The 24,041-nt window shown below is 41.7% G+C and overlaps 1 protein-coding gene across 1 annotated transcript in view; it reads left to right on the forward strand.

Moving 5' to 3' along the window:
• The first annotated feature begins 4,513 nt into the window (after window positions 1–4,513).
• The window catches only part of LOC129860969 (helicase ARIP4-like), a 91,386-nt gene continuing 71,858 nt past the window's right edge, over window positions 4,514–24,041 (forward strand). The window contains exons 1-2 of the mRNA XM_055931946.1: window positions 4,514–4,672; window positions 15,847–16,035. Of these exons, the coding sequence (XP_055787921.1) occupies window positions 15,903–16,035 (133 nt within the window). The 5' untranslated portion in view covers window positions 4,514–4,672; window positions 15,847–15,902. The remainder of the gene's footprint in view (window positions 4,673–15,846; window positions 16,036–24,041) is intronic.

The raw sequence follows: 24,041 nt of genomic DNA on the forward strand, positions 1-24,041 counted from the left end.
TAACTGGACAATGCTGTGCCACTGTCCCCTATACTGGTGCTGCTGGCAACAAGGGTGACACTTGGTCCTGCCGTGGCTGTGACACTGTCCTCTGAAGTCTCTCTCCCTGGCTCTTTCCCTTTCACCACCCTAACTGACTCAGTCTGTCTCCTAGAAAATAAATAAGGTGTTTGCCGTACTCCTAACTACCGGTACCCAAAACTACACAATTAATCACAACAGCAATACCATTGCCGTAAACAAATCTTAGTTTAGTCACCAGTTTAAGTTGAGAGTGGGGGTATCCATGGCATTTTCCAATTATGTCCCTATTTTACAAGTCAAAAAAATTGAGAACCTTTCATAATGTTGCCAAACAAAGACTCAACAAACTTACCTGAGACTCCCTGTCTGCCAATCTGTCCCCAACTCTGCTGTCTGTGTGCCATCTGTTGCCTGCTCTGCCTAATGACATCATTGTGAAACATTTCCATTAGCATTTCACTTCTTTCTTATGAACATTTTATCAACTAGTCTTTGAGATATTAGGATACTAGAGTTCTTACTATGCGTTTTGGTGTACTGACAAATACTCTGATGTCCGTCTTCTTACTTTTTTCTGCCATTTTTCTACCTGGCTGGCTGGCTGGCCTAGCTGCACACACACACATTTACACAACACATGCTGCAACCTTTTGTAATTTAAATAGTTTGTTTCATATTGGCTGGCTTCCAACAATAGCTGAATTTGTAAAGCTAGCGAGCACCAATTCCGTTTCTGTGTGTTTGCTATAATCTTTGCTACCTGGTTAAATAAAGGTGAAATAAAATAAAATAAAAAAAGTTCACTAGCGACAATTTATCTTTTGCAACGAGACCATTATATATATTTAAGACAATGGTAGAAGAGAGTGTAGTTCTGTTCTGTTCAGTTTGGACTTCAGTTTATTGCTAACCTTATCACAGGAACGTCGAAGCACTACAGCTGCATGCTGATCTTGGAATAAACTGACGATAGCAAAGATTCCATCTTTGACGACGCCACATAAATGGAATAGGTACTAGCTAGCTTGATAGTTAATGTTTGCTTTAGTTTGCGCGCTAGCTCTGCAAATTCCCCTAGTGTGTGAACCCTGCCAACATAAAAATAAATAAATAACATTGCTATGGACCTGCTATGGATTGATTGGATTAACCTCACGTCAGTTACGTACATGTCCCTTTCGGACAGTAGATACGAACTCTCTATTACCTTGCCAGCTAATGAACTGGCAGTGGATCAAACCATTGTGAGGCAAAGGGCGGGGGGGGGTCGCAATCTTTTGAAATTTAAATGCGCTATTAAGTGTCTATAATCAGCACAAGTGCTTTCATTGCGTATTATTAATATTATTGAAATTACATAGTTATGTTTACAGTGATATATTGGGGGGGACAAATCATATTTTTCCCAAGATGGGGGGGTCGTGTGTCCCCCTGGGATTTCCGCCTATGAGTGGAAGTGAACACTGCCACTACATCGCTTTCCAACCAGGTAAATGATTTGAGGAGACAACTGAAGTGAAAAGGGAATTCGGCAATGGAAGTTGATAAAAACATGTCTTTATTGATATAACCTCAAGTTTGCAGGTGTGGTGACACTGATAGTTTCTCGGGAACTGATAGCTTGACTTCACAAAGCAGGTTAGGATAGCTAACGTAGTAGGTTAGGAGAATTAACGTAGCAGATTAGGAGAATTAACGTAGCAGGTTAGGAAAATTGGGTTAAGGTTAGGAAAAGGTTAAGGATTAGGTTTAGCTAAAATGCTACAGTTGTCCCCAACGCAACATGAACATGCAACGTTTGGCCCGTAGCTGTACCCCATCTTGCCACAACAATAAATGCCATCAGTTCCGAGAACAATGAGTGTCACCTGGAGGAGGCTGGTGGGAGGAACCATAGGAGGATAGGCTCATAGTAATGGCTGGAATGGAATAAATGGAACTGTATCAAACACATCCAACATAGAGAAAGACCTAGCTAAACTGCAACTTACACACACACTTACCCCACCAGACTTGCCACCAGGGGTCTTTTCACAGTCCCCAGGTCCAGAACAAATTCAAGGAAACATACAGTATTATACAGCGCCATGAGTGAATGGAACTCCCTTCCATGTTATATTGCACAAGTGAACAGAAAACCTGGTTTAAAAAACAAATAAAGCAACACCTCACGGCACAATGCCTCTCCCCCATGTGACCTACTTGTTGTGTGTATGTACTGACATGTATGTGGAACTAATAGATGCACACACTATATGTTCATGTTTTTAATGTATGTAAATTGTAAAGTCTTTTGTCTGTAATGTATTTTTCGTTATATGTCAGACACTAGTAAGACTAGCTGTTGCCATTGGTGTCGGCTAAGGGGGATCCTAATCAATCAAATCATATGGAAACCAAGTTTGACTCTTTTCCATAATTCCATTCCAGCCTTTACAATGAGCCATCCTCTTATAGCTTGTCCTACTAGCCTCCACTGGTGTCACCACACAGGCCCCGAGTCTTCATTGGGGTTTTTACCAAGGGGCCAGGGTTCCGGTCGAGAAGCATGGTTTAGACAGCTCCTACAGTCTTGCTTCGGTACTGCAGTTTAACTGACACCCGCCCAGAAAAATTGAGAAGTCAGATTAGAAAATTCCTAATAAAACACTTTTGTCATGACCTTTGTGCACAAAACGTTCCTTTAATTATTCTAATAATTGTCACTGAGGCCATTTTTTTCCATCACTCACAGCCAAAGATATTAAAATGTCATATTCATCCAACGTCTGTCATGTTTTTGCATGATTTTGTTGCTGCTGAAGCTGCTCCATGTGCGTGCTGATGCCGCGTTCAAAACAACTGGGAACTCAGAACTGGGATTTAGGGAAATGTTTGACTTCCAAATTCAATGCGTTCAAAACGACAGGGGACTCGGGAAAAAACTAGGTCCGACTGGGAAAAATCGATTTGAATGGTCATCCAACTCGGAATTCCAACTCGGGAACTCGGGCCTCTTTCTAGAGCTCCGACTTTCCGACCTGAAGACCACTGACGTCATGATTTGACCTCGTATTTTACTGAGTTCCAAGTTGTTTTAACGCTGCCTAAGGGCTAGTGTGTATGTGAAGTTGGCCATGTTAACCGGATGCAAAACTAATATAGATGGTCCAGGAATCGGTATATGCGAACATGAGTATATTATGTTGAAAACAACGGTCAGACATCTTCTTTCTACCTAAAATCGAAGGAGGGTTTTATAGATTTCTAAATGGCCTCCCATGGGTTCAAGGACCAATCACAACGGCAATACAAAACAAAACATATTGTGATTAGGGAATGGGTATAAAAAATCTGACCAATTGTATTTTAGACATAGACTGACCAATAGATTGTGGTTACATGTTATAGCCTACTGATAGTAGGCCTATTTATATTTTTTAAGATTAAGATAACTTTTTTGTTCAATTGCCCACAAGGTCCAACTGAAATTTGACTTCTGGTTTTAACCCAACCCCTCCGAAAGACACACGGGCCTACATACACTGTTTTGTTTGGAGAGGTGTGGGAGGCTGCCAAGGGGAGTTGTTGTGGGTGGGTTAAGTGCCTTGCTCAAGGGCACAGCAACAGGTGATGGCATCTAGAATCTGACACCAGCAATCCTCCAGTTGCCAGCTCACTTCCCACCAGATTCTTCCTATCTAACCTGGGATTCAATCTGGCAACACTCTGGTTCCTGGCTCGCCTCTCCAACCTCTAGGCTACCTGCCGAGAGTTGAACATCTTAACTCTGAGTTAGTTTTTTTTGTTTTTGCTCGAACGAATATGTTAATTTGTATAATGTCACACGTGACATTGACAAAGAAGAAAAACCCTGCGACGAACCAGAAGTGCGTGAAAAGCGGGTTCATAACTAAATCAAGGAGCGTTTAACATAGTTGGCCAGTAGGGGGCGCCGCGAGAATGAGATAATTTAGAGGTGATGCGGACTGCTTTATGAAGATAATCCAGTAGACTACTAGCATACTACAGATGCTGCGTGAAATATATGGCAAAATACTCTGTGAATTACCATTCATTCGATCAATTAACTCAGAAATCAATGTGTTAGGTTACTGTGTAAGAAGAGAGAAAATGTAGACCTGGAAAAGCTTCCATGTCATTAATTGAAAACCCATAGAAATTGGACAACAATCTAAAATGGGTTCATTTTATGGTTTTGGCTGTTTGATATTTAGGCCGCATTTAACATATTTCTTTATTTCCTGGTATAGCAATTGGATATTAATTGTCTGTCTGAAGTGCAGTTGAGCTCAATTTGTAGCAAAAAAATAAGTGAATCAACATAATAATTAGTTTGCTTGCACCTACTTGGTTGACGGCTTATTTAACTTTATGCATATTAATGTATTACGTAAACTGATCATGTCTCTCAATCAATTTGATCCCCATTTTCGCCGAATTTCTTAAGATTTTGGCTGTGCGTTTCCGGAACTCTCGAATTGTTTTTTGTATTCCTGAAGGGGACAGACAGCATCGTTGCTCCTCAAGAAACTGATGAAAGAAATCTTAACCTGTATGTAACAGAAAATGTATTGACAATTGAATGCAAATTAATTGACCATTGAATGCAAATTATTCAAGAAATTTCACGTAGCGAATGCGAAAGGTAAGGGTACATTTTCGTTTGCATGCCAAATGTAATTGTGGGAGATGTCATTGTTAAAACATTAGTCGTGTTTCGTCTGCCCAGTGGGATCCTAGTAAACATCATCGGTGCTCAGACTGCATTGCCATTGCAGTGAGTGCATGTTATGAAACGTGTGCTTTTTCATAAGCCTTACAACAAAGCAGTGGAAATAGAATGACAACAATGAAACATATTCAATCTACAACAGTCAAATAATAATTCACTTTGGTGGCATTGCTTGCTGAAGTGTTGACTGAAATGTGTAACTACGTCAACCTTAGCTGACTAAACTCAACTCCATGGTGAAGGACGTTTCTGATGAACATCAACGGAGTTGAGCAGAGACCAGGCTTTGAAGAATTCAGCTCCAACTACATGTAGTCGCACAAGGTCAATACTTCCAAAAATGTAAATTTAAGGAACGCTTGCCTTGTACATTGTACCCCAATTTGTAAGTCGCTCTGGATAAGAGCGTCTGCTAAATGACTTAAATGTAAATGTAAATGTACATTTGCCCTCTAGTTGTCTGCCTTTCTTTATTTGCTGGAATCCGAACGTTTTAATAAAACATTTAATCAAATACTACCAACTCTTTCCTTGTTGAGATTGAATTGGCACATGCGCGTTCACGCTGAGTTGCAGTCTTAGATCAACAATGAGGAAACAGTTGGTTGTATTTGATTAATGTGTTACTAAAAATTATGGATTTCAGCAAACAAAGCTATGCAACTACAGATTACAAGCATAAGTACAAGGTAGGCCTAAGCGTTTCATAATGTATACATTTTTTAAGTATTGACCTTGGGAAAATACAATAGATGTAGTTGGAGCTGAATTCACCCTCGTCAGCTAGTTCAATCTTTGGTTTTGGTTGTTGTTTTTTGGTGTGACATAAGAACATGCATGACTTTAGTTATCTTCTGTAAATCTTTTTAGATGTAGTCATATCTGCCTCAGCAAGATTTGTACCATCTATTTTTGGGGAATAAGAATTGTGACTTGCCACAGATTCCACTTTGTCATCTTTAAAAATATCTAAGGGATGGGGCTCTTTGCCCTGGTCACTTGGATTAACTGCTGGTTCTTTTGTTGAAGGGAATTCAAAGACATTTTCTTAATTCCCCCTTACATAATGTATCCAATGAACTCTACCCAGTCCAAACCCAACATGAACTGTTCTGTGAGCACTTGGGGAAGATGAAACGTTTTTTTTTCTGTAATTTTAAGCTGTCACACCTTGTTCTTTTTAGATTGCTCTCGTAACGTTTATTGTTGTTGGCCAATTTGTCTTCAATTTCCCATTGGTTCCGTGTGAGTCCATTGTCATGGTGAGCAGATTTATTATTTCTACAGCTGTTAATTTCTTTACTTTTAATCAACCACTCCATCAACGTTGTGGTTAGTGTCTCTTCTTATCCCCTTGGGTCACACTGAAAAGTCTTAACCACACAACACAGTACACCTTTGTGCTCAGAGTATGTCTATTCTCTCTGTCTTTTCCCTGGAGGTTGTCGCTGAGCCACTTCTGCTCAACGTGAGGAGTGTCTCAGAGCAGCACACAGATTCCAGGTTTGATCTATCGGGAACATTTTAAATGGACTTCTCCTTTTAGAAGGTCCGGGGGTGGCTGCTACTGGCACTCCTTTGCTTGCTCACTCTGTTCCTACGAACAGGCACAGAGGGAGACCTGCAGGCGAGGGAGGGTGTCGTGACACAGCCCAAATGTCTCCTACGCACTCCCTTGCTCCTGGCCATCCCGAAATGAGGAGCTGCAATTTTCTTCCATCTCCTTTCTCCTACCTTGAACTTTCCAAACTTTGAACTGTGTACATAAACTGGACAAGTTTCACAGACATTTGACTAACAGAAATTGAATGTGTCCCTGAACAAAGGGGGTCCAAATCAAAAGTAACAGTCAGTATCTTGTGTGGACACCAGCTGCATTAAGTACTGCAGTGCATCTCATGGGCTGCACCAGATTTGCCAGTTATTGCTGTGAGATGTTACCCCACTCTTCCACCAAGGCTCCTGCAAGTTCCCAGACATTTCTGGGGGGGAATGGCCCTAGCACTCACCCTCCGATCCAACAGGTCCCAGACGTGCTCAATGGGATTGAGATCCAGGCTCTTCGCTGGCCATGGCAGAACACTGACAATCCTGTCTTGCAGGAAATCACACACAAAACTAGCAGTATGGCTGGTGGCATTGTCACCCGCGCCAAACCCGGACGATGCTGGGCCAATTGTGTGCCGCCCTATGGGACTCCCAATCACAGCCGGATGTGATGCAGCCTGGATTCGAACCAGGGACTGTAGTGATGCCTCTTGCACTGAGATGCAGTGCCTTAGACTGCTGCGCCACTCGGGAGCCCCAAAACTTTCCAGGACAACCATCTCTGCAGCACTCCACCAATCAGGCCTTTATCTTCTTATGGCTGGGTGGCAGTTGAGTAGCTTGGATAAAAAGGTGCCCAGAGTAAACTGCCTCCTACTCAGGCTCAGAGGCTAAGATATGCACACTCTGAAGTTTCTAACACTGTTTGAATGATGTCTGTGAGTATAACAGAACTCATATGGCAGGCAAAAACCTGAGAAAAAATCCAACCAGGAAGTGGGAAATCTGAGGTTTGTAGGTTTGCCTATCCAACATAGTGTGATATTGGTAATTTTGCACTTCCTAATGCTTCCACTAGATGTCAACAGTCTTTAAAACCTTGTTTGATGCTTCTACTGTGAAGAATGAGGGAAGGAGAGCTCTTTGAGTCAGGTGTCTGGCACGAGCTGAACATGCGTGGTCACGTGAGAGCGACCTGCTTTCCATAGCATTTCTGAAGACAAAGGAATTCTCCGGTTGAAACATTCTTGAAGATTTATGTTAAAAACATCCTAAAGATTGATTCTATACATCGTTTGACATGTTTCTACGAACTGTAATGGAGTTGTTTGACTTTTCGTCTGAACTGCGCGTCATGAATGTGGATTACTGGACTGAAAGCGCAAACAAAATGAAGGTATTTGGACATAAATGATGGACTACATCGAAGAAAAAAAAACATTTAGTGCATTCTGATGAAGTTCATCAAAGGTAAGTGAATATTTATCATACTATTTCTGACTTCTGTTGACTCCAAAAAATGGCGGATATCTTTGTTTTATTTGGTCTCGGAGCGCTGTACTCAGATTATAGCATGGTGTGCTTTTTCCGTTTTCCCGTGTTTTTCAGCAGCCGTGACTGAGAGACTAGTCAGGATTAAGGGAAAAATGAATGGAGAAAAGTACAGAGAAACCCCTGATGAAAACCTGCTCCAGAGCTCTCAGGACTTCAGACTGGGGTGACGGTTCACCTTCCAACAGGACAACGACCCTAAGCACACAGCCAAGACCGTGCAGGAGTGGCTTCGGGACATGTCTCAATGTCCTTGAGTGGCCCAGCCAGAGCCCTGACTTGAACCTGTTCAAACATCTCTGGAAAGACCTGAAAATAGCTGTGCAGTGATGCTCTCCATCCAACCTGACAAAGCTTGAGAGGATCTGCAGAGAAGAATGGGAGAAATTCCCCAAATACAGGTGTGCTAACCTTGTAGTGTCATACCAAAGACGCTCAAGGCTGTAATCGCTGCCAAAGGTGCTTCAACAAAGTATTGAGTGAAGGGTCTGAATACTTATGTAAATGCTATATACTGCTCACTTACCCGGTAGCCAGCCGCAACAATGTGTCGGAGGAAACACCGTGCGACTGAAGTCGGATGTCATAAGGTGAATGCACCAATTTGTAAGTCGCTCTGGATAAGAGCGTCTGCTAAATGACTTAAATGTAATGTAAATGTAAGTCAGTGTGCATGCGCCTGGCCTGCCACAGTCGCTAGAGTGCAATGGGACAAGGACCAGCCAAACCTTCCCCTAACCCGGACGACGCTGGACCAACTGTGCGCCGCCTCATAGGTCTCCCCGTCGCAGCCAGCTGCGACACAGCCTGTTATCAAACCCGGGCTGTAGGGTTTTTCTTTATTTTTACTATTTTCTACATTGTAGAATAATAGTGATGGCATCAAAACTATGAAATAACACACGGAATCATGTAGTAACCAAAAAAGTGCTAAACAAATCAGTGAATCACGTGGCTTGCTATATAAAACAGGCATCAAGGCATTCAGTTACTGTTCATTTGAATGTTAGGTCACTCACTTTGCCCATTCTAAGTGACTTTGAGCATGGTATGATCGTCGGTGCCAGGTACAACATTCGTGTGCAGAACGCCATCTGGGAATGCACAACTCACCGGTCATTGTCAAAGCTGGGCTATTGCAGTAGACGACCACAACGGGTTCCACTCCTATCAGCTAAAAACAAGAAGAAGCGTCTCCAGTGGGCACGCGATCACCAACACTGGACAATTGTGGAGTGGAAAAACATGGCCTGGTCCGACTAATCCCAGTTCCGGGTGGCTGGTCTCATCAATCCCACAGGTGAAGAAGCCGGATGTGGATTTCCTTGGCTTGCATGATTACACGTGGTCTGCGGTTGTGATGCCGGTTGGACGTACTGCCATATTCTCTAAAACAATTTCTTTACCATAAGCCTCCAACGTTAACTTTTAATCATCTAGCAACAGCTCTGGTGGACATTCCTGCAGTCATCATGCCAATTGCACGTTCCATCAACTTGAGACATCTGTGGCATTGTGTGGTGTGACAAAAAAACACCTTTTTAGGTTTCGGGGCTGTTTCAATGAGAGTTCTGTTTTTGCTTGTTGGCTGCTTGTTTCTTGAAATAAGTAGTTTGGAAAATGTTGAGGCTAAGATCATCGATAATAGCCTATCCCTCGGACACTTTTCAGGCTGCTGATTTCAATGTTTTAAGGGAGTCTTTTTTTCTCCTCCAACACCTCACCATTCACAACTTAAAAACAATGTATGTGGTGTGTCTAAGGTCTATATCTTTGATTTACTACGTGTGTGTGCAGTGCACCCCCATCTCAGTTTTGGTTTGTGTAGGTCACTGGATATGAAGCAGTGTCTGTCTGCTGTTTTATGTAAGTGGTCTGTCTGGTGAGTGGTGAGGGAAGGTGGGGTGTCTGTCCTTATCTAGGCTACAGCACCACTGTTGTTGATGTTAGCAGGTGATTGTTGAGCAGAAACCCTGTCTGTGCACACTAACCCCCACGTAGATATGCGATCCCGGACCACTCCTTTTTAGATGTCTTTTCCTGTCCACACCTGTCTATTAGGGCCGGGATGATACCAGTATTGCAATATCTTTCCATTCCAAAAATGAAAACGCGTAACAGATCAAACTCATTGGTCCTTTAAACTGCTGTATGTGAATGATTGTGTGCTATAGCTTGGAAAATAAATAAATGTGACTCTGGATGAAAACATAAAGATGTTTGTTTCCAACATTAGGGCTGTTTTCCTAAAAAGTTAAATCCGCTTCGTGTTTTGTTTACTTGCTATGATACTAACGAGTATCGCGATACTGGTATTGTCCCGGCCCTACTATCTATTGCCCTCAAACTCAACTCTGGAACTCGAAGCCAGTTCCACAGATCCCCCCCCCCCCTTTTCCCCCTCCATTGTTCCCCACTACCTTTAACTTTCAGGTAGAACAGAAAACCAGCAGGCTCCGGACCTATTAGGGTAAAGGCGTTCGCATGCTTCCCAGCCGAAATCGTTCAGAGCAGTTTGTACATATTATGACAGCATTTAGTGACGTTTTTGTTAGTTTGGGACTTCGGCTAGTTTTTTTGGGGGGGCTGTTCAGCCACACTTTGTATTTTTTTTTTCTTCGGCCAGCCAAAGTCATTAGCCAAGGTCTACGCCCCTTGCCAGTGATTTGGTCAGCAGTAGAGATTCAACGAGAGACGACTTGTCCTCAGGCACATTTTTTGACTTGAGAAATACTGCACCGAGCATTCTAGTCAGATGAAAAATTGCGTGACAAAATTAATGACAGATTTGAGTTATCTTAGATTAATTCAGACTATTTTGAGGAAGTGTATACTTCGGCGTCTCAAAATGGACAAACAGAACTATTGCCGCTTTTTAAGGTTTTCAAGCGAAGGTCTTTTTTAAGGGAGTAGGTGAGCGCTCTCATTCTGTTCACCTTGCCGGACTGAAGCATGCTGACGCCTTAAGAGTTGAATATCTTTGGTCTATTGTTTCCAAATTACCCCAGTGGCCCTTCGCTCAAACCTGATTGGACAGATCCTGCAGACTAACTGTTTTTTCACATCCACTATAGTTTATTGGTGAAGGGAAAGATCTAGGTTGTAGGCTATAACATTGCTATTTCACTTTTTTGCCTACAATAAGATGGGCTAGTGTGACCTTTTCCCTGGCCTTACATAGTCCTGGAGTTTGATGTGTGTCTGTCCATCAGGAACGTGGAAGGGGTTTACTAGGGAACCTGTGTTAGAGGAGGATCCTGTGTTGATTAGTTTATCTCCTAAAAATACCTGGATGACCTGGGGTCAGCATTGTCACTCGCTGCTATGAACAAACTTTTTTTAATAGAGTCCTCAGGGTGCTATTTCATTGGCTCACTGTCTGCATGCCTGACCACTAGGCTAAATGCTGAATGTAGGTTAATGACCCTAGCGAGGAATATGTATTTTGGTGGCGGTTGTTAAAAAGAAATTTGCATTATGAACCACCAAAGCAAAACAATTATATTATGACTCGATGACTTTTTTTTTATGTCTCTAAATAGTACTTTAATCTTACCCAACATGCTTTTTGTTATACAAGCAAATTGACCAGCTTATGTTGAACTTGTCAAATGGAAAATGTACGGTTACATAGTGATGAAATGGCTTTTACGGTTACATGGTGATGAAATGGCTTTTACAGTTACATGGTGATGAAATGGCTTTTACAGTTACATGGTGATGAAATGGCTTTTACAGTTACATGGTGATGAAATGGCTTTTACGGTTACATGGTGATGAAATGGCTTTTACGGTTACATGGTGATGAAATGGCTTTTACGGTTACATGGTGATGAAATGGCTTTTACGGTTACATGGTGATGAAATGGCTTTTACGGTTACATGGTGATGAAATGGCTTTTACGGTTACATGGTGATGAAATGGCTTTTACGGTTTCATAGTGATGAAATGGCTTACCGATACAAAGATTCTTGCCGGCCTGCTGTATGAATGGACTCACATCCATTTTTAGATAGTGGGCTGTGGAGCCTTTCTGCATACAGTTAATTACATTTTTACATACTGAGACAAGGATATCCCTACCGGCCAAACCCTCCCTAACCCGGACGACGCTATGCCAATTGTGCGTTGCCCCACGCACCTCCCGGTTGCGGCCGGCTGCGACAGAGCCTGGGCGCGAACCCAGAGACTCTGGTGGCGCAGATGCAGTGCCCTAGACCACTGCGCCACCCGGGAGGCCACTTTATGTGTAGGGCTTTACAAGTAGGACATAATTTTATATATATATATTACTGAAAGCTGAAGTCCCTCTTTTCTTGATGAACAAGAAGAATCATGACATTGACAAAATACACTATATACTGTAAATATAAAAGTATGTGGACACCCCTTCAAATTAGTGTATTTGACTATTTCAGACAAAACCGTTGCTGAAAGGTGTATAAAATAGAGCACACAACCATGCAATCTCCATAGACAAACATTAGCAGTAGAATGGCCTTACTGAAGAGCTCAGTGACTTTCAACGTGGCACCGTCGTAGGATGCCACCTTTCCAACAAGTCAATTTGTCAGATTTCTGCCCTGTTAGAGCTGCCTTAGTCAACAAGTGCAAGTGCTGTTATTGTGAAGTGGAAATGTCTAGGAGCAACAACGGCTTAGCCGTGAAGTGGTAGGCCACACAAGCGCACAGAACGGGACTGCCGAGTGCTGAAGCGCGTAGCTCCAAAAAATTGTCAGCCGTCGGTTGCAAGTCCCCGCAGCAATGTTCCACCATCTAGTGGAAAGACATCCCAGAAGAGAGCAGGCTGTTATAGCAGCAAAGGGGGGACCAATTCCATATTAATGCCCAGGATTTTGGAATGAGATGTTTGACCAGCACGTGTCCACATACATTTGGTCATGTAGTGAATACAGTGCCTTCAGAAAGTATTCAGATCCCTTGACTTTTTCCACATTTTGTTACGTTACAGACTTATTCTAAAATGGATTACATTGTTTTTCCCCCTCAATCTACACACTACCCCATAATGACAGAGCAAAAACAGGTTTAAGAAATGTTTGCTATTGCGATTACAGCATTGAGTCTTCTTGGGTATGACTCTACAAGCTTGGCACACCTGCATTTGGGGAGTTTCTCCCATTCTTCTCTGCAGAACCTCTCAAGCTCTGTCAGGTTGGATGGGGAGAGTTGCTGCACAGCTATTTTCAGGTCTCTCCAGAGATGTTTCTCATGGTCTGAGAGTCTTTAGATGCCTTTTGGCAAACTCCAAGCGGGCTGTCATGTGCTTTTTTCCTCCCTGACGAAGGCCCTGATTGCTCAGTTTGGCTGGGCGGCCAGCTCGAGGAAGAGTCTTGGTGGTTCCAAACTTCTTCTTTTTAAGAATGATTCAGGCCACTGTGGGGACCTTCAATGCTGCAGAATTTTTTTAATACCATTCCTCGACACGATCCTGTCTCAGAGCTCTACGGACAATTCCTTCAACCTCATTGCTTGGTTTTTGCTCTGACATCCACTGTCAACTGTGGGACCTTATATAGACAGGTGTGTGCCTTTCCAAGTCATGTCCAATCAATTGAATTTACCACAGGTGGACTCCAATCAAGTTGTGGGATAGATGATTAATGGTAACCAAGATGCACCTGAGCTCAATTTCGAGTCTCATTGCAAAGGGTCTGAATGCTTATGTAAATAAGGTATTTCTGTTTTTTTATACATCGCTTTGACATTATATGGTAGATTGCTGATTTAATTTCTTGTATTTAATCCATTTTAGAATAACGCTGTAAAGTAACAATGTAGGAAAGTCGAGGGGTACTTTCCTAAGGCACTGTATTTAGTGGAGCCAAATATTTCTGAATAGCCTCTGTTTGAGTGTGGCACAAAAGAGATGTGAAGTAGCCTAGGCTATTGTCAGGCTCTGTGTGTCTGTGTGCGTCTTGTGATGGGTTGTAGGCCAACTACGCATTTATTTCATAAGCTTTCCTCAGCTGTTGCCTAAGTATTTTTATTATTTATTTTTTTGACCCCTCTAGATTTTCCCATCTTGGTATTGTTTGCTCAATTTCACATCTCGTGGCCTAAAATATTTGTTATTCAAAATAAATCTGTGAATGAGAATAGCATATACTTTCATTATTATTCCTCTTTAAAAGCTGCAGCGTGCAGCGTGACATTAAACACTATTAGAATAGTTTAAAAATACTCAATTTTAATTTGTCTTAATACTTTTAAGGGATTTCAGTTAGTAGGATTGGTCTTTTGGTTCGCAACGGCAAGAAGGGAGTTTTTGGGGGGGCCTCGCATGCATAATTTCTGGTGGGCGACACATTGTTCAAAGTTCTTATTTGATTTGTATGTCTTGCTATCTTTCATTATTACCTTAGGCCTCCCATCTTCACTTTCTGAGAGCTTACAATTAGCGCGGCAGGAGATCTAACATGCATTCACCTGAAAGAGTGACTTAATAGGCCAAGCCATATTCATGTCAAATGGAGAGAAAATAGAACATTTGGGATCCTACAACAATAAGACACTGGCGTGTCCGCTATAAAAGTAGACTTTGACTATTGACCCAGATCATCCGACACTTGAGAAAGAAAAAAATATAACATTTCTGACCGGATATTTTGCCCTGCTTTGGTGACTACATTGTTCTCTTGCTTTTTGTAAATATAAAATGTGTTGAAGTAGGCTATAGCAAATAGGAATGTAGGCAATTTACTCAGTGTCAAGCATGCACTGCCTGATTCAATTCTGATCGGAGTAATTGTTTGATATTGTGATTTTTTGTTTGTTGTAAAATCTATAGTCGTTGTAGTTATCTTATTAATATTATTATTATTATTTTTACTTGCCCCGGCCAAGCCTTAATGTCAAGCTATGTTGTGAGGACATACTTTTTAATACTTTATTTGTGTTCTTATTGAGGTAACCCTGCCAACTAATAGGTAGAGCAAAACTGCATATTCCATAACATAAGGCTAAACTAGGTAGGTGGAGAGTCTCATGACTACAGAATTGGTCTCAATCTTGAATGCCACCTTCCTTATTGCTGAATAGGCTATAATGTAGAATAAAGCTCCTTCTCCCTCTTTTTACTCGAACAATAACATATAGGCTAGGCACACATGTGCATACACTCACATAAAGTTAATCAACAGCCTAATAAAGCAATATTCAGCAGCACCACAACACCATCCTGGCTGGCTGGGACTCACAGTGCTGAGGGGGCAGTGTGGGGAGAGGAGTAGTGTGGCAGAACACGGCCTTGGCGTTGGAGGACGTGTGTGTGTGTGTGTGTGTGTGCTCTACATCAGTGGTCCCCAAACTTTTCACTTGGGCCTCCTTCCATCATTGGAGATCATCCCAGTATCTCTACTTGCACATTCATCTTCTGCACATCTATCACTCCAGTGTTTAATTGCTAATTGTAATTATTTCGCCACTATGGCCTATTTTATGGCCTTACCTCCCTAATCTTATTTGCACACACTGTATATAGACTTTTCTATTGGGTTATTGACTGTACATTTGTTTATCACATGTGTGACTCTTCTGTTTCTGTCGCCTTGCTTTGCTTTATTTTGGCCAGGTCGCAGTTGTAAATGAGAACTTGTTCTCAACTGGACTACCTGGTTAAATAAAGGTGAAATTTAAATAAATTAATAATAATGCCTCTAGTGGATGCGCCCCACAGTTTGGGAACCACACTGTCTTGGAAACATTAAGGATGGGAAGGAGATGGTGTGGTTGTTGACATTGACACGTGTGATGATGAAGTCCATGTTGTATGGGTGTTGTTACAGGGCTTTGAGCAATTCTGTGTGTTTTCAGTTATCCCTCTGCAAGGTTAAGTTAACGGTAGTGTGTTCATTCAGTCAATAGTTTTTTTTTATTTGCACTGTACGACAGAACAAAGACAAAATAACTGTGTAGGCTACATTTTATGCCAAAGCAGTGTTGAAATAAGAAGTGTGTGTTGCAGGTGGCCTGTGTGTGTGAGGATGCCTAGGTAATGCCTCCGGGGGACAGAGGGACACCATGTCTGACAAGGGTATCTCAGGGAGAGACATGGAGCCCCACCTTCTCAACAGTGAAGAAGAGGAGGATGAGCTGGAAGAAGAGGAGGTGGAGGAGGATGAGAACAACGGAGATGATGAAGAAGACTTCCCTGGTAGGTGGAAACTGAAATAAGACAGACACACACAGAGAGATTAATGTTGTCTAAAGAAATGCTATGACTAGAGCTGATATGACAGTTTCATGGTATTATGTCCGGCATGGACAGGGTTAACTAAGATGCTTATACAACAGGTTTTGATGGGAGGAAAATTATCTGTAATTGAGGAGTTGCAGGTAAACATGAGTGATATTGAACTGATTTTGACAAGTTGTTTTAATACAGTTATATCTCCTCAGTTGTGTTGGTTCCCCTTTCTGATTGTCTAACAGCATTTCCACAGTTTTCGGGGGTAGTCTTTGGTAGCATGACTACCATAGATGAATCCTGTCTAAACTCTGTTCCTCTTCAAGAGAGGTCGGCTGTTGAACGGGGAAGAAAAATGAAATGCAGGAGAGAGAGATGGTTGAGTAGGATGAGGGGAAGGGGATATGTTGAGTATGACGAGGATGAGGTAAAGGGGTATGTTATTTACCTCTCCCAGCCTCAGCGTTGCTTGCTCGCTGGGTTGTGGTGACATTCACACAGCCGTTTTTGGGTATGCTACACAAGCGCGTTATGGAAGACTGCCCTCTACCCCTCCCATTCTCTTGGTCTGTGCAGCTATGCCTCGTTCAGCCCCACAGCACAGCGCTACTGCATCCTTGCGGCACACATGCGCACAGCTACATTGTTAGGCATCAGTTAGATTTTGTTGTGGGAATGAATAATGGTTTGATCCTGAATCTGTGTGCTCTGTTCATTTTGTCATGTTTTCTAATAGATATATTTGGTTCACAGTCAGGAAAATGGATTGCCCTTGACATGTAGGCTAGCTACTGTACTTTGACTCTACTCTGTGTCAGACCTTACGCACTCACTCACACTCCTACCTACTTTTTCTCACACACACACACGCCAACACGCATGCCGACATACACACGTCACATACACGAACACATATACAGTTGAAGTTGGACTTTTACAAACACCTTAGCCAAATAAGTTTAAACTCAGTTTTTCACAATTCCCTACATTTAATCCTAGTAAAAATTCCCTATTTTAGGTCAGTTAGGATCACCACTTTATTTTAAGGTGAAATGTCAGAATAATAGTATGATTTATCTCAGCTTTTATTTCTTTCATCACGTTCCCAATGGGTCAGAAGTTTACATACACTCAATTAGTATTTGGTAGCATTGCTTTTAAATTGTTTAACTTGTGTCAAACATTTCAGGTAGCCTTCCACAAGCTTCCCACAATAAGTTGGGTGAATTTTGGCCATATCCTGACAGAGCTGGTGTAACTGAGTCAGGTATGTAGGCCTCCTTGCTCGCACACGCTTTTTCAGTTCTGCCCACAAATTTTCTATGGGATTGATGGCAGGGTTTTGTGATGGCCACTCCAATACCTTGACTTTGTTGTCTTTAAGCCATTTTGCCACAACTTTGAAAGTATGCTTGGGGTCATTGTCCATTTGGAAGACCCATTTGCGACCAAGCTTTAACTTCCTGACTGATGTCTTGAGATGTTGCTTCAATATATCCACATAATTTTCATACCTCGTGATGCCATCTATTTTGTGAAGTGCACCAGTCCCTCCTGCAGCAAAGCACCCCCACAACATGATGCTGCCACCCCCGTGCTTCACGGTTGGGATGGTGTTCTTCGGCTTGCAAGCCTCCCCTTTTTTCCTCCAAACATAACAATGGTCATTATGGCCAAACAGTTCTATTTTTGTTTCATAAGACCAGAGGACATTTCTCCAAAAAGTACGATTGTTGTCCCCATGTGCAGTTGCAAACCGTAGTCTGGCTTTTTATGGAGGTTTTGGAGCAGTGGCTTCTTCCTTGCTGATCGGCCTTTCAGTTTGTCGATATAGGACTCGTTTTACTGTGGATATAGATACTTTTGTTGTTATTTGCTGTTGTTCTGGAATTGATTTGCACTTTTCGCACCGAATTACGTTCATCTCTAGGAGACAGAACTCGTCTGCTTCCTGAGCGGTATGATGGCTGTGTGGTCCCATGGTGTTTATACTTGCTTACTATTGTTTGTACAGATGAAAGTTGTACCTTCAGGCGTTTGGAAATTGCTCCCAAGGATGAACCAGACTTGTGGAGGTCTACAATTCTTTTTCTGAGGACTTGGCAGATTTTTTTATTTTTCCCCCCATGATGTCAAGCAGAGGCACTGAGTTTGATGATAGGCCTTGAAATGCATCCACAGGTACACTTCCAATTGACTCAAATGACGTCAATTGGCCTCAATTAGCCTATCAGAAGCTTCTAAAGCCATGACATTTTCTGGAATTTTCCAAGCTGTTTAAAGGCACAGTCAACTTAGTGTATGTAAACTTCTGACCCACTGGAATTGTGATACAGTGAATTATAAGTGAAATAATCTCTCTGTAAACAATTGTTGGAAAAATGACTTGTGTCATGCACAAAGTAGATGTCCTAACCGACTTGCCAGAACTATAGTTTGTTAACAAGAAATTTGTGGAGTGGTTGAAAAGCGGGTTTTTAGCATTCGGGATAATGTGTATCCAAGTCTTTACTGTGTTGTCAGCAAATTTCATATCTGCTTTCACTGGACATCTTCATAGGTTTTGAAAACTATCAGAAATTAACAGCACAATACGGAAGTGTCAATTATCAATTAGCAACGGCTACAGTAGGAGGAGAAGGTGGCACTCTCAGAACGTTCAGACAGAAACCGCGGTAGCACACTCAGAACGTTCAGACAGAAACCGTGTTGGCCGAACTTATATATTTCACTACTGGTCAAAAGTTTTAGAACGCCTACTCATTCAAGGGTTTTTCTTTATTTTTACTATTTTCTACATTTTGGAATAACACAAATGGAATCATGTTGTAACCAAAAAAGTGTTAAACAAATCAAAATATATTTGATATTTGATATTCTTCAAATAGCTACCATTTGCCTTGACAGCTTTGCACACTCTTGGCATTCTCTCAACTAGCTTCATGAGGTAGTCACCTGGAATGGATTTCAATTAACAGGTGTGCCTTGTTCATTTTTGGAATTTCTTTCCTTAATGCGTTTGAGCCAATCAGTTGTGTTGTGACAAGGTTTAGGGGTGGTATATTGAAGATAGCCCTATTTGGTAAAATACCAAGTCCATATTACGGAAAGAACAGCTCAAATAAGTAAAGAGAAACGACAGTCCATTACTTTAATACATGAAGGGCAGTCAATACGGAAAATTTCAAGAACTTTGAAAGTTTCTTCAGTGCAGTCGCAAAAACCATCAAACACTATGATGAAACTGGCTCTCATGAGGACCGCCACAGAAATTAAAGACCCAGAGTTACCTCTACTGTAGAGGATAAGTTCATTAGAGTTACCAGCCTCAGCAATTGCAGCCCAAATAAATGTACAGAGCTCAAGTAACAGACACATCTCAACATCAACTGTTCAGAGGAGACTGCGTGAATCAGGCCTTCATGGTCAAATTGCTGCAAATAAACCACTACTAAAGGACGCCAATAATAAGGAGAGACTTGCTTGGGCCAAGAAACACGAGCAATGGACATTAGACCAGTGGAAATGTGTCCTTTGGTCTAGAGTCCAAATGGGAATTTTTTGTTCCATCCGCCATGTCTTTGTGAGACATGGTGTGAGTGAACGGATGATCTCCGCATGTGTCTTTCCCACCGTGAAGCATGGAGGAGGAGGTGTGATGGTGCTTTGCTGGTGACACTTTTATTTAGAATTCAAGGCACACTTAACCAGCATTTCTACCACAGCATTCTGCAGCGATACACCATCGCATCTGGTTTGCGCTTAGTGGGACTGTCATTAGTTTTTCAACAGGACAATGACCCAACACACCTCCTGGCTGTGTAAGGTCTATTTTACCAAGAAGCAGAGTGATGGAGTGCTGCATCAGATGACCTGGCTTCCACAATCATCCTACCTCAACCAATTGAGATGGTTTTGGATGAGTTGGACCGCGGAGTTAAGGAAAAGCAGCCAACAAGTGCTCAGCATATATGGGAACTTCTTCAAGACTGTTGGAAAAGCATTCCAGGTGAAGCTGGTTGAGAGAATCGCAAGAGTGTGCAAAGCTGTCATCAAGGCAAATGTTTGCTATTTGAAGGATCTCCAATATATAAAATATATTTTGATTTGTTTAACAATTTCTGTTGGTTACTAAATGTTTACATATGTGTTATTTCCTAGTTTAGAACCTTTTTAATCTGGATAACAAATCATAAGACTAGAGGGCAGAGGTATGAATGCCCAATCGTTGCCAAATTTGCTTTCTTTAAAGATGGTTAAAAGCCTGGATTAAAGACTTGCTGGCACGAAAATGGGCATGAATAATCAGTTCCTGAAGGAAATTTCAGAACGGCACAAAGTTCGGTATCCAATCTTAAAGGAAAATAGATTGAAAGTGAAATGCGTAGCTCTCAAAGTCGATAAACAGTATATTAATAACCAATTGTTCAGAGACCCAAAGACTACTCCTTGGCTATTCAAAAATTAAAGTTCTCATAGAGGAGGCAAATAAGGAAATGCACAATACTAGCCATGTTAGGGATTGTAATAATACAAGAAAATGGATAGAAAAGCAGTCTTGAAATATAACTAATTGGAACACAAAAGTACTAATTCAACATGTTGGAGATAAAAACACAGCAGACAGAAGGAGTGGATGTATTGTGATGGAAGGTGTGGTGTGTGTTTTTTGGTGTTTGGGAAAGTGTGGCATTAATTGAGTGAGAAAGGAAATGGTTGCTTATCCCAGAGCCAATGTATGTCTGTGAGCAGGGGTTGTGTAAGCTTTTAATTTTGTGCAGATGATGGATATACATTTTATAATGATTTATATCAATCAATAAAATGTATTTTATATTTATTTTTATCTTATTTATTTATTGTCCTATCATGGTGGAACTGCATTTTAAAATAAATTATACATCACATGTTTTATTGTCCAGTCATGGAGAACTACATTTTTAAAATAAATTAGACATTTTTATTTATTTATGGGCCTACCTTGATGGAACGGTCCACAACCCTAAACCCTAGACATCCACCTAAACGACCCAGATAAAACAGATAGGGACTTCTCTTTAGTATGGGCCTGCTTAGGGTTGCAAAGTGTCGGAGATTGTCCATGGGAAGTTAAGCCTGGGAATTTTAGGCATTTTACTTAAATTCATCAAAAAAGTTAGCTTATAACAGTGAACCTTTTTTTGTGGGATACACATAAGGCAATTCTAGGTCTTGTGGCATATTTTGGTTAAACTATCCCCAATTCAATGGAATTACAACCCTCTGCATGCACAGTGCATTCTTCCATCACATGTGCAGTGCACACTTCCATCACATGTACAGTCTCAAGATCTTGCACACTAATGAGATGCTATTGCGCCCAGGCTACTACACTTTCTGAGCCAAGGACTGCATGCTTTCTGGTAAGTTTTGATTACAATACTGAGTGAGGTGAATATATTTTATGACATACATCATTTTTTTGTTAACTAATAAATAGCAGCCTGCAGCAAAGTGTATTTAAATCATTTCTAACTTGTTAACAATTTCTGCTAGTTAGTTTTTGCTACCATGTGGGTTTTAGCTTGCTTGAGCCTGTTAACTGAGGAATGTTAATTAACCTGTTTCCATACATGTTTCATTTTAAAACATTTATCTTACAAGGGAGTTGTTTAATCTAACTGCTTAACTATTTATCTGTACAAAGAATTGTATTTTTTTAGTTTTTTACTCCTTTTTTTCTAATCTTTACAGGAAAATGCCACGGGCACTATCTGATGTGTGGAGACATTTCACTGCAGCTAATGTAGAAGGAAAAACTGTGTACATTTGCAAATACTGTGCCAAATCATATGTGAAGAATGCAACAAAGATGCGGCATCATCTGGCCAAGTGCATAAAGTTCCCTCAGCGCTCACAACAAACAACCTCCTTCTATTTTAGGGGACAATGATGAATCAGACACCTTATCGATAGCAACAGCTCATGGTCATCCTGGAAACATATGTTTTTTTGACTCAATGTAGGAACGTAGTCAGAGATGCTGATGAATTATTTGCTCGAGCTGTGTATGTAACTGGTTCACCTCTGCTCACAGGCAATGTGTATTGGAAGAGATTTTTGAATGTTCTTCGCCCAGCATGCACCCCCCTCCAACATGCTTTATCTACAAATTTGCTGGATGTGGAGTTCAACAGAGTTCAATTGAAGGTCAAGCAAATCATAGAGAAAGCAGACTGTATTGCAATCATCTCTGATGGGTGGTCGAATGTTAGTGGGCAAGGAATAATTAACAACATCTCCACCCCTCAACTAGTATTCTACAAGAGCACAGACACAAGGGACTACGGACACACCGGTCTTTACATTGCAGATGAGCTGAAGGCAGTCATCAATGACCTTTGACCACAGAAGGCATTTGCACTGGTGACAGACAATGCTGCGAACATGAAGGCTGCTTGGTCTAACGTGAAGGAGACCTACCCTCACATTACACCCATTGGCTGTGCTGCTCATGCATTGAATCTACTCCTCAAGGACATCATGGCACTGAAAACAATGGATACACTCTACAAGAGAGCCAAGGAAATGGTTAGGTATGTGAAGGGTCAAATTATAGCAGCAATCTACCTCACCAAGCAAAGTGAGAAGAATAAGAGCACCACATTGAAGCTGCCTAGCAACACCCAATGATCTATTTGACAGTCTCCTGGAGGGGAAGGAGTCTCCAAGAAATGGCCATATCACAGTCTGGTGATATGGACAGCATATGTATTTTGGTAGACAGTGGTACGCAGCTTGAAACCTATAGCAGTAGCCATTGCACGGATTGAGGGAGACAATGCCATCCTGTCTGATGTTCAGACTGCTTGCAGATGTAAGAAAATAAATCTGTACTGCCCTGCCCACTTCACTGTTGCTCCAAGCAGAGGAAACTGCAGTTCTGAAATGCAACAAAAAGCATGAAGACTTCTGCCTGAAGCCCATACACGCCGCAGCGTACATGTTGGACACCAAGTATGCTGGCAAGAGCATCCTGTCTGGTGCAGAGAATCAACAAGGCCTATGGTGTCATCACTACCATGTCTCGCCACCTTGGCCTGGATGAGGGCAAGGTTCTTGGCAGTCTGGAGAAGTACACTTTGAAACAAGGACTTTGGGATGGAGATGCAATATGGCAGTCATGCCAACATATCTCATCAGCCACCTGGTGGAAGGGACTTTGTGGATCTGAGGCTCTTTCCCCTGTTGCCTCCATCATCCTCCAAATCCCACCAACATCAGCCACCTCAGAGCGCAACTGGTCCTTGTTTGGGAACACACACACCAAAGCACGCAAAAGGCTGACCAATACAAGGGTTGAAAAATTGGTGGCCATCCGGGCAAATTTGAGGCTTTTCAGCCTGACAACGAGCCATATTCAACAAGGTTGGAAAGTGACAGTGAAGATGAGGCCTCAGAGTCTGATGATCAGGAGGTGGACATTGAGGAGGTCCATGGAGAAGACATGGAAGCCTGAGAGGAAGACCACCAAAGCTTTAGTTTCTAGACCATCATTTTACAGATGTATGTTGAAAATGTTTTTGGGAGATTCGATGGATCATTGGATCATTCAATATCCCCTTTTGTTATTCAGTGAAGTCATCCCATGTGACGAGTCAACTCATTTCATTTAAGTTCAATTCGTAAGTAAATTGTGTGTTTTTTTCTATTGTAAGGATTTAATCATTTGCAATTGTCTACTTGTGTTAACGTAAAAGGTGTATGTTTCTGTCTCCATATGATATGCTAAATATATCCAATGCAAATATCTACATTTTAAATGGTATAAATATTTAATTTGCATATATTTCCATTAATTCCCATATATTCCTGTTAATTGCCACGGAAAGTTTCCACCTCTGAATATTCCCCAAAATGTGCAACCCTAGGCCTGCTGTAAGCTGCCTTTATGCAGCCAAAATGTGGTCAGAGACCTTCTAGAGCAGCACCGC

This window comes from Salvelinus fontinalis, chromosome 8 (genome assembly GCF_029448725.1).
Source record: "Salvelinus fontinalis isolate EN_2023a chromosome 8, ASM2944872v1, whole genome shotgun sequence".
NCBI lineage: Eukaryota > Metazoa > Chordata > Actinopteri > Salmoniformes > Salmonidae > Salvelinus > Salvelinus fontinalis.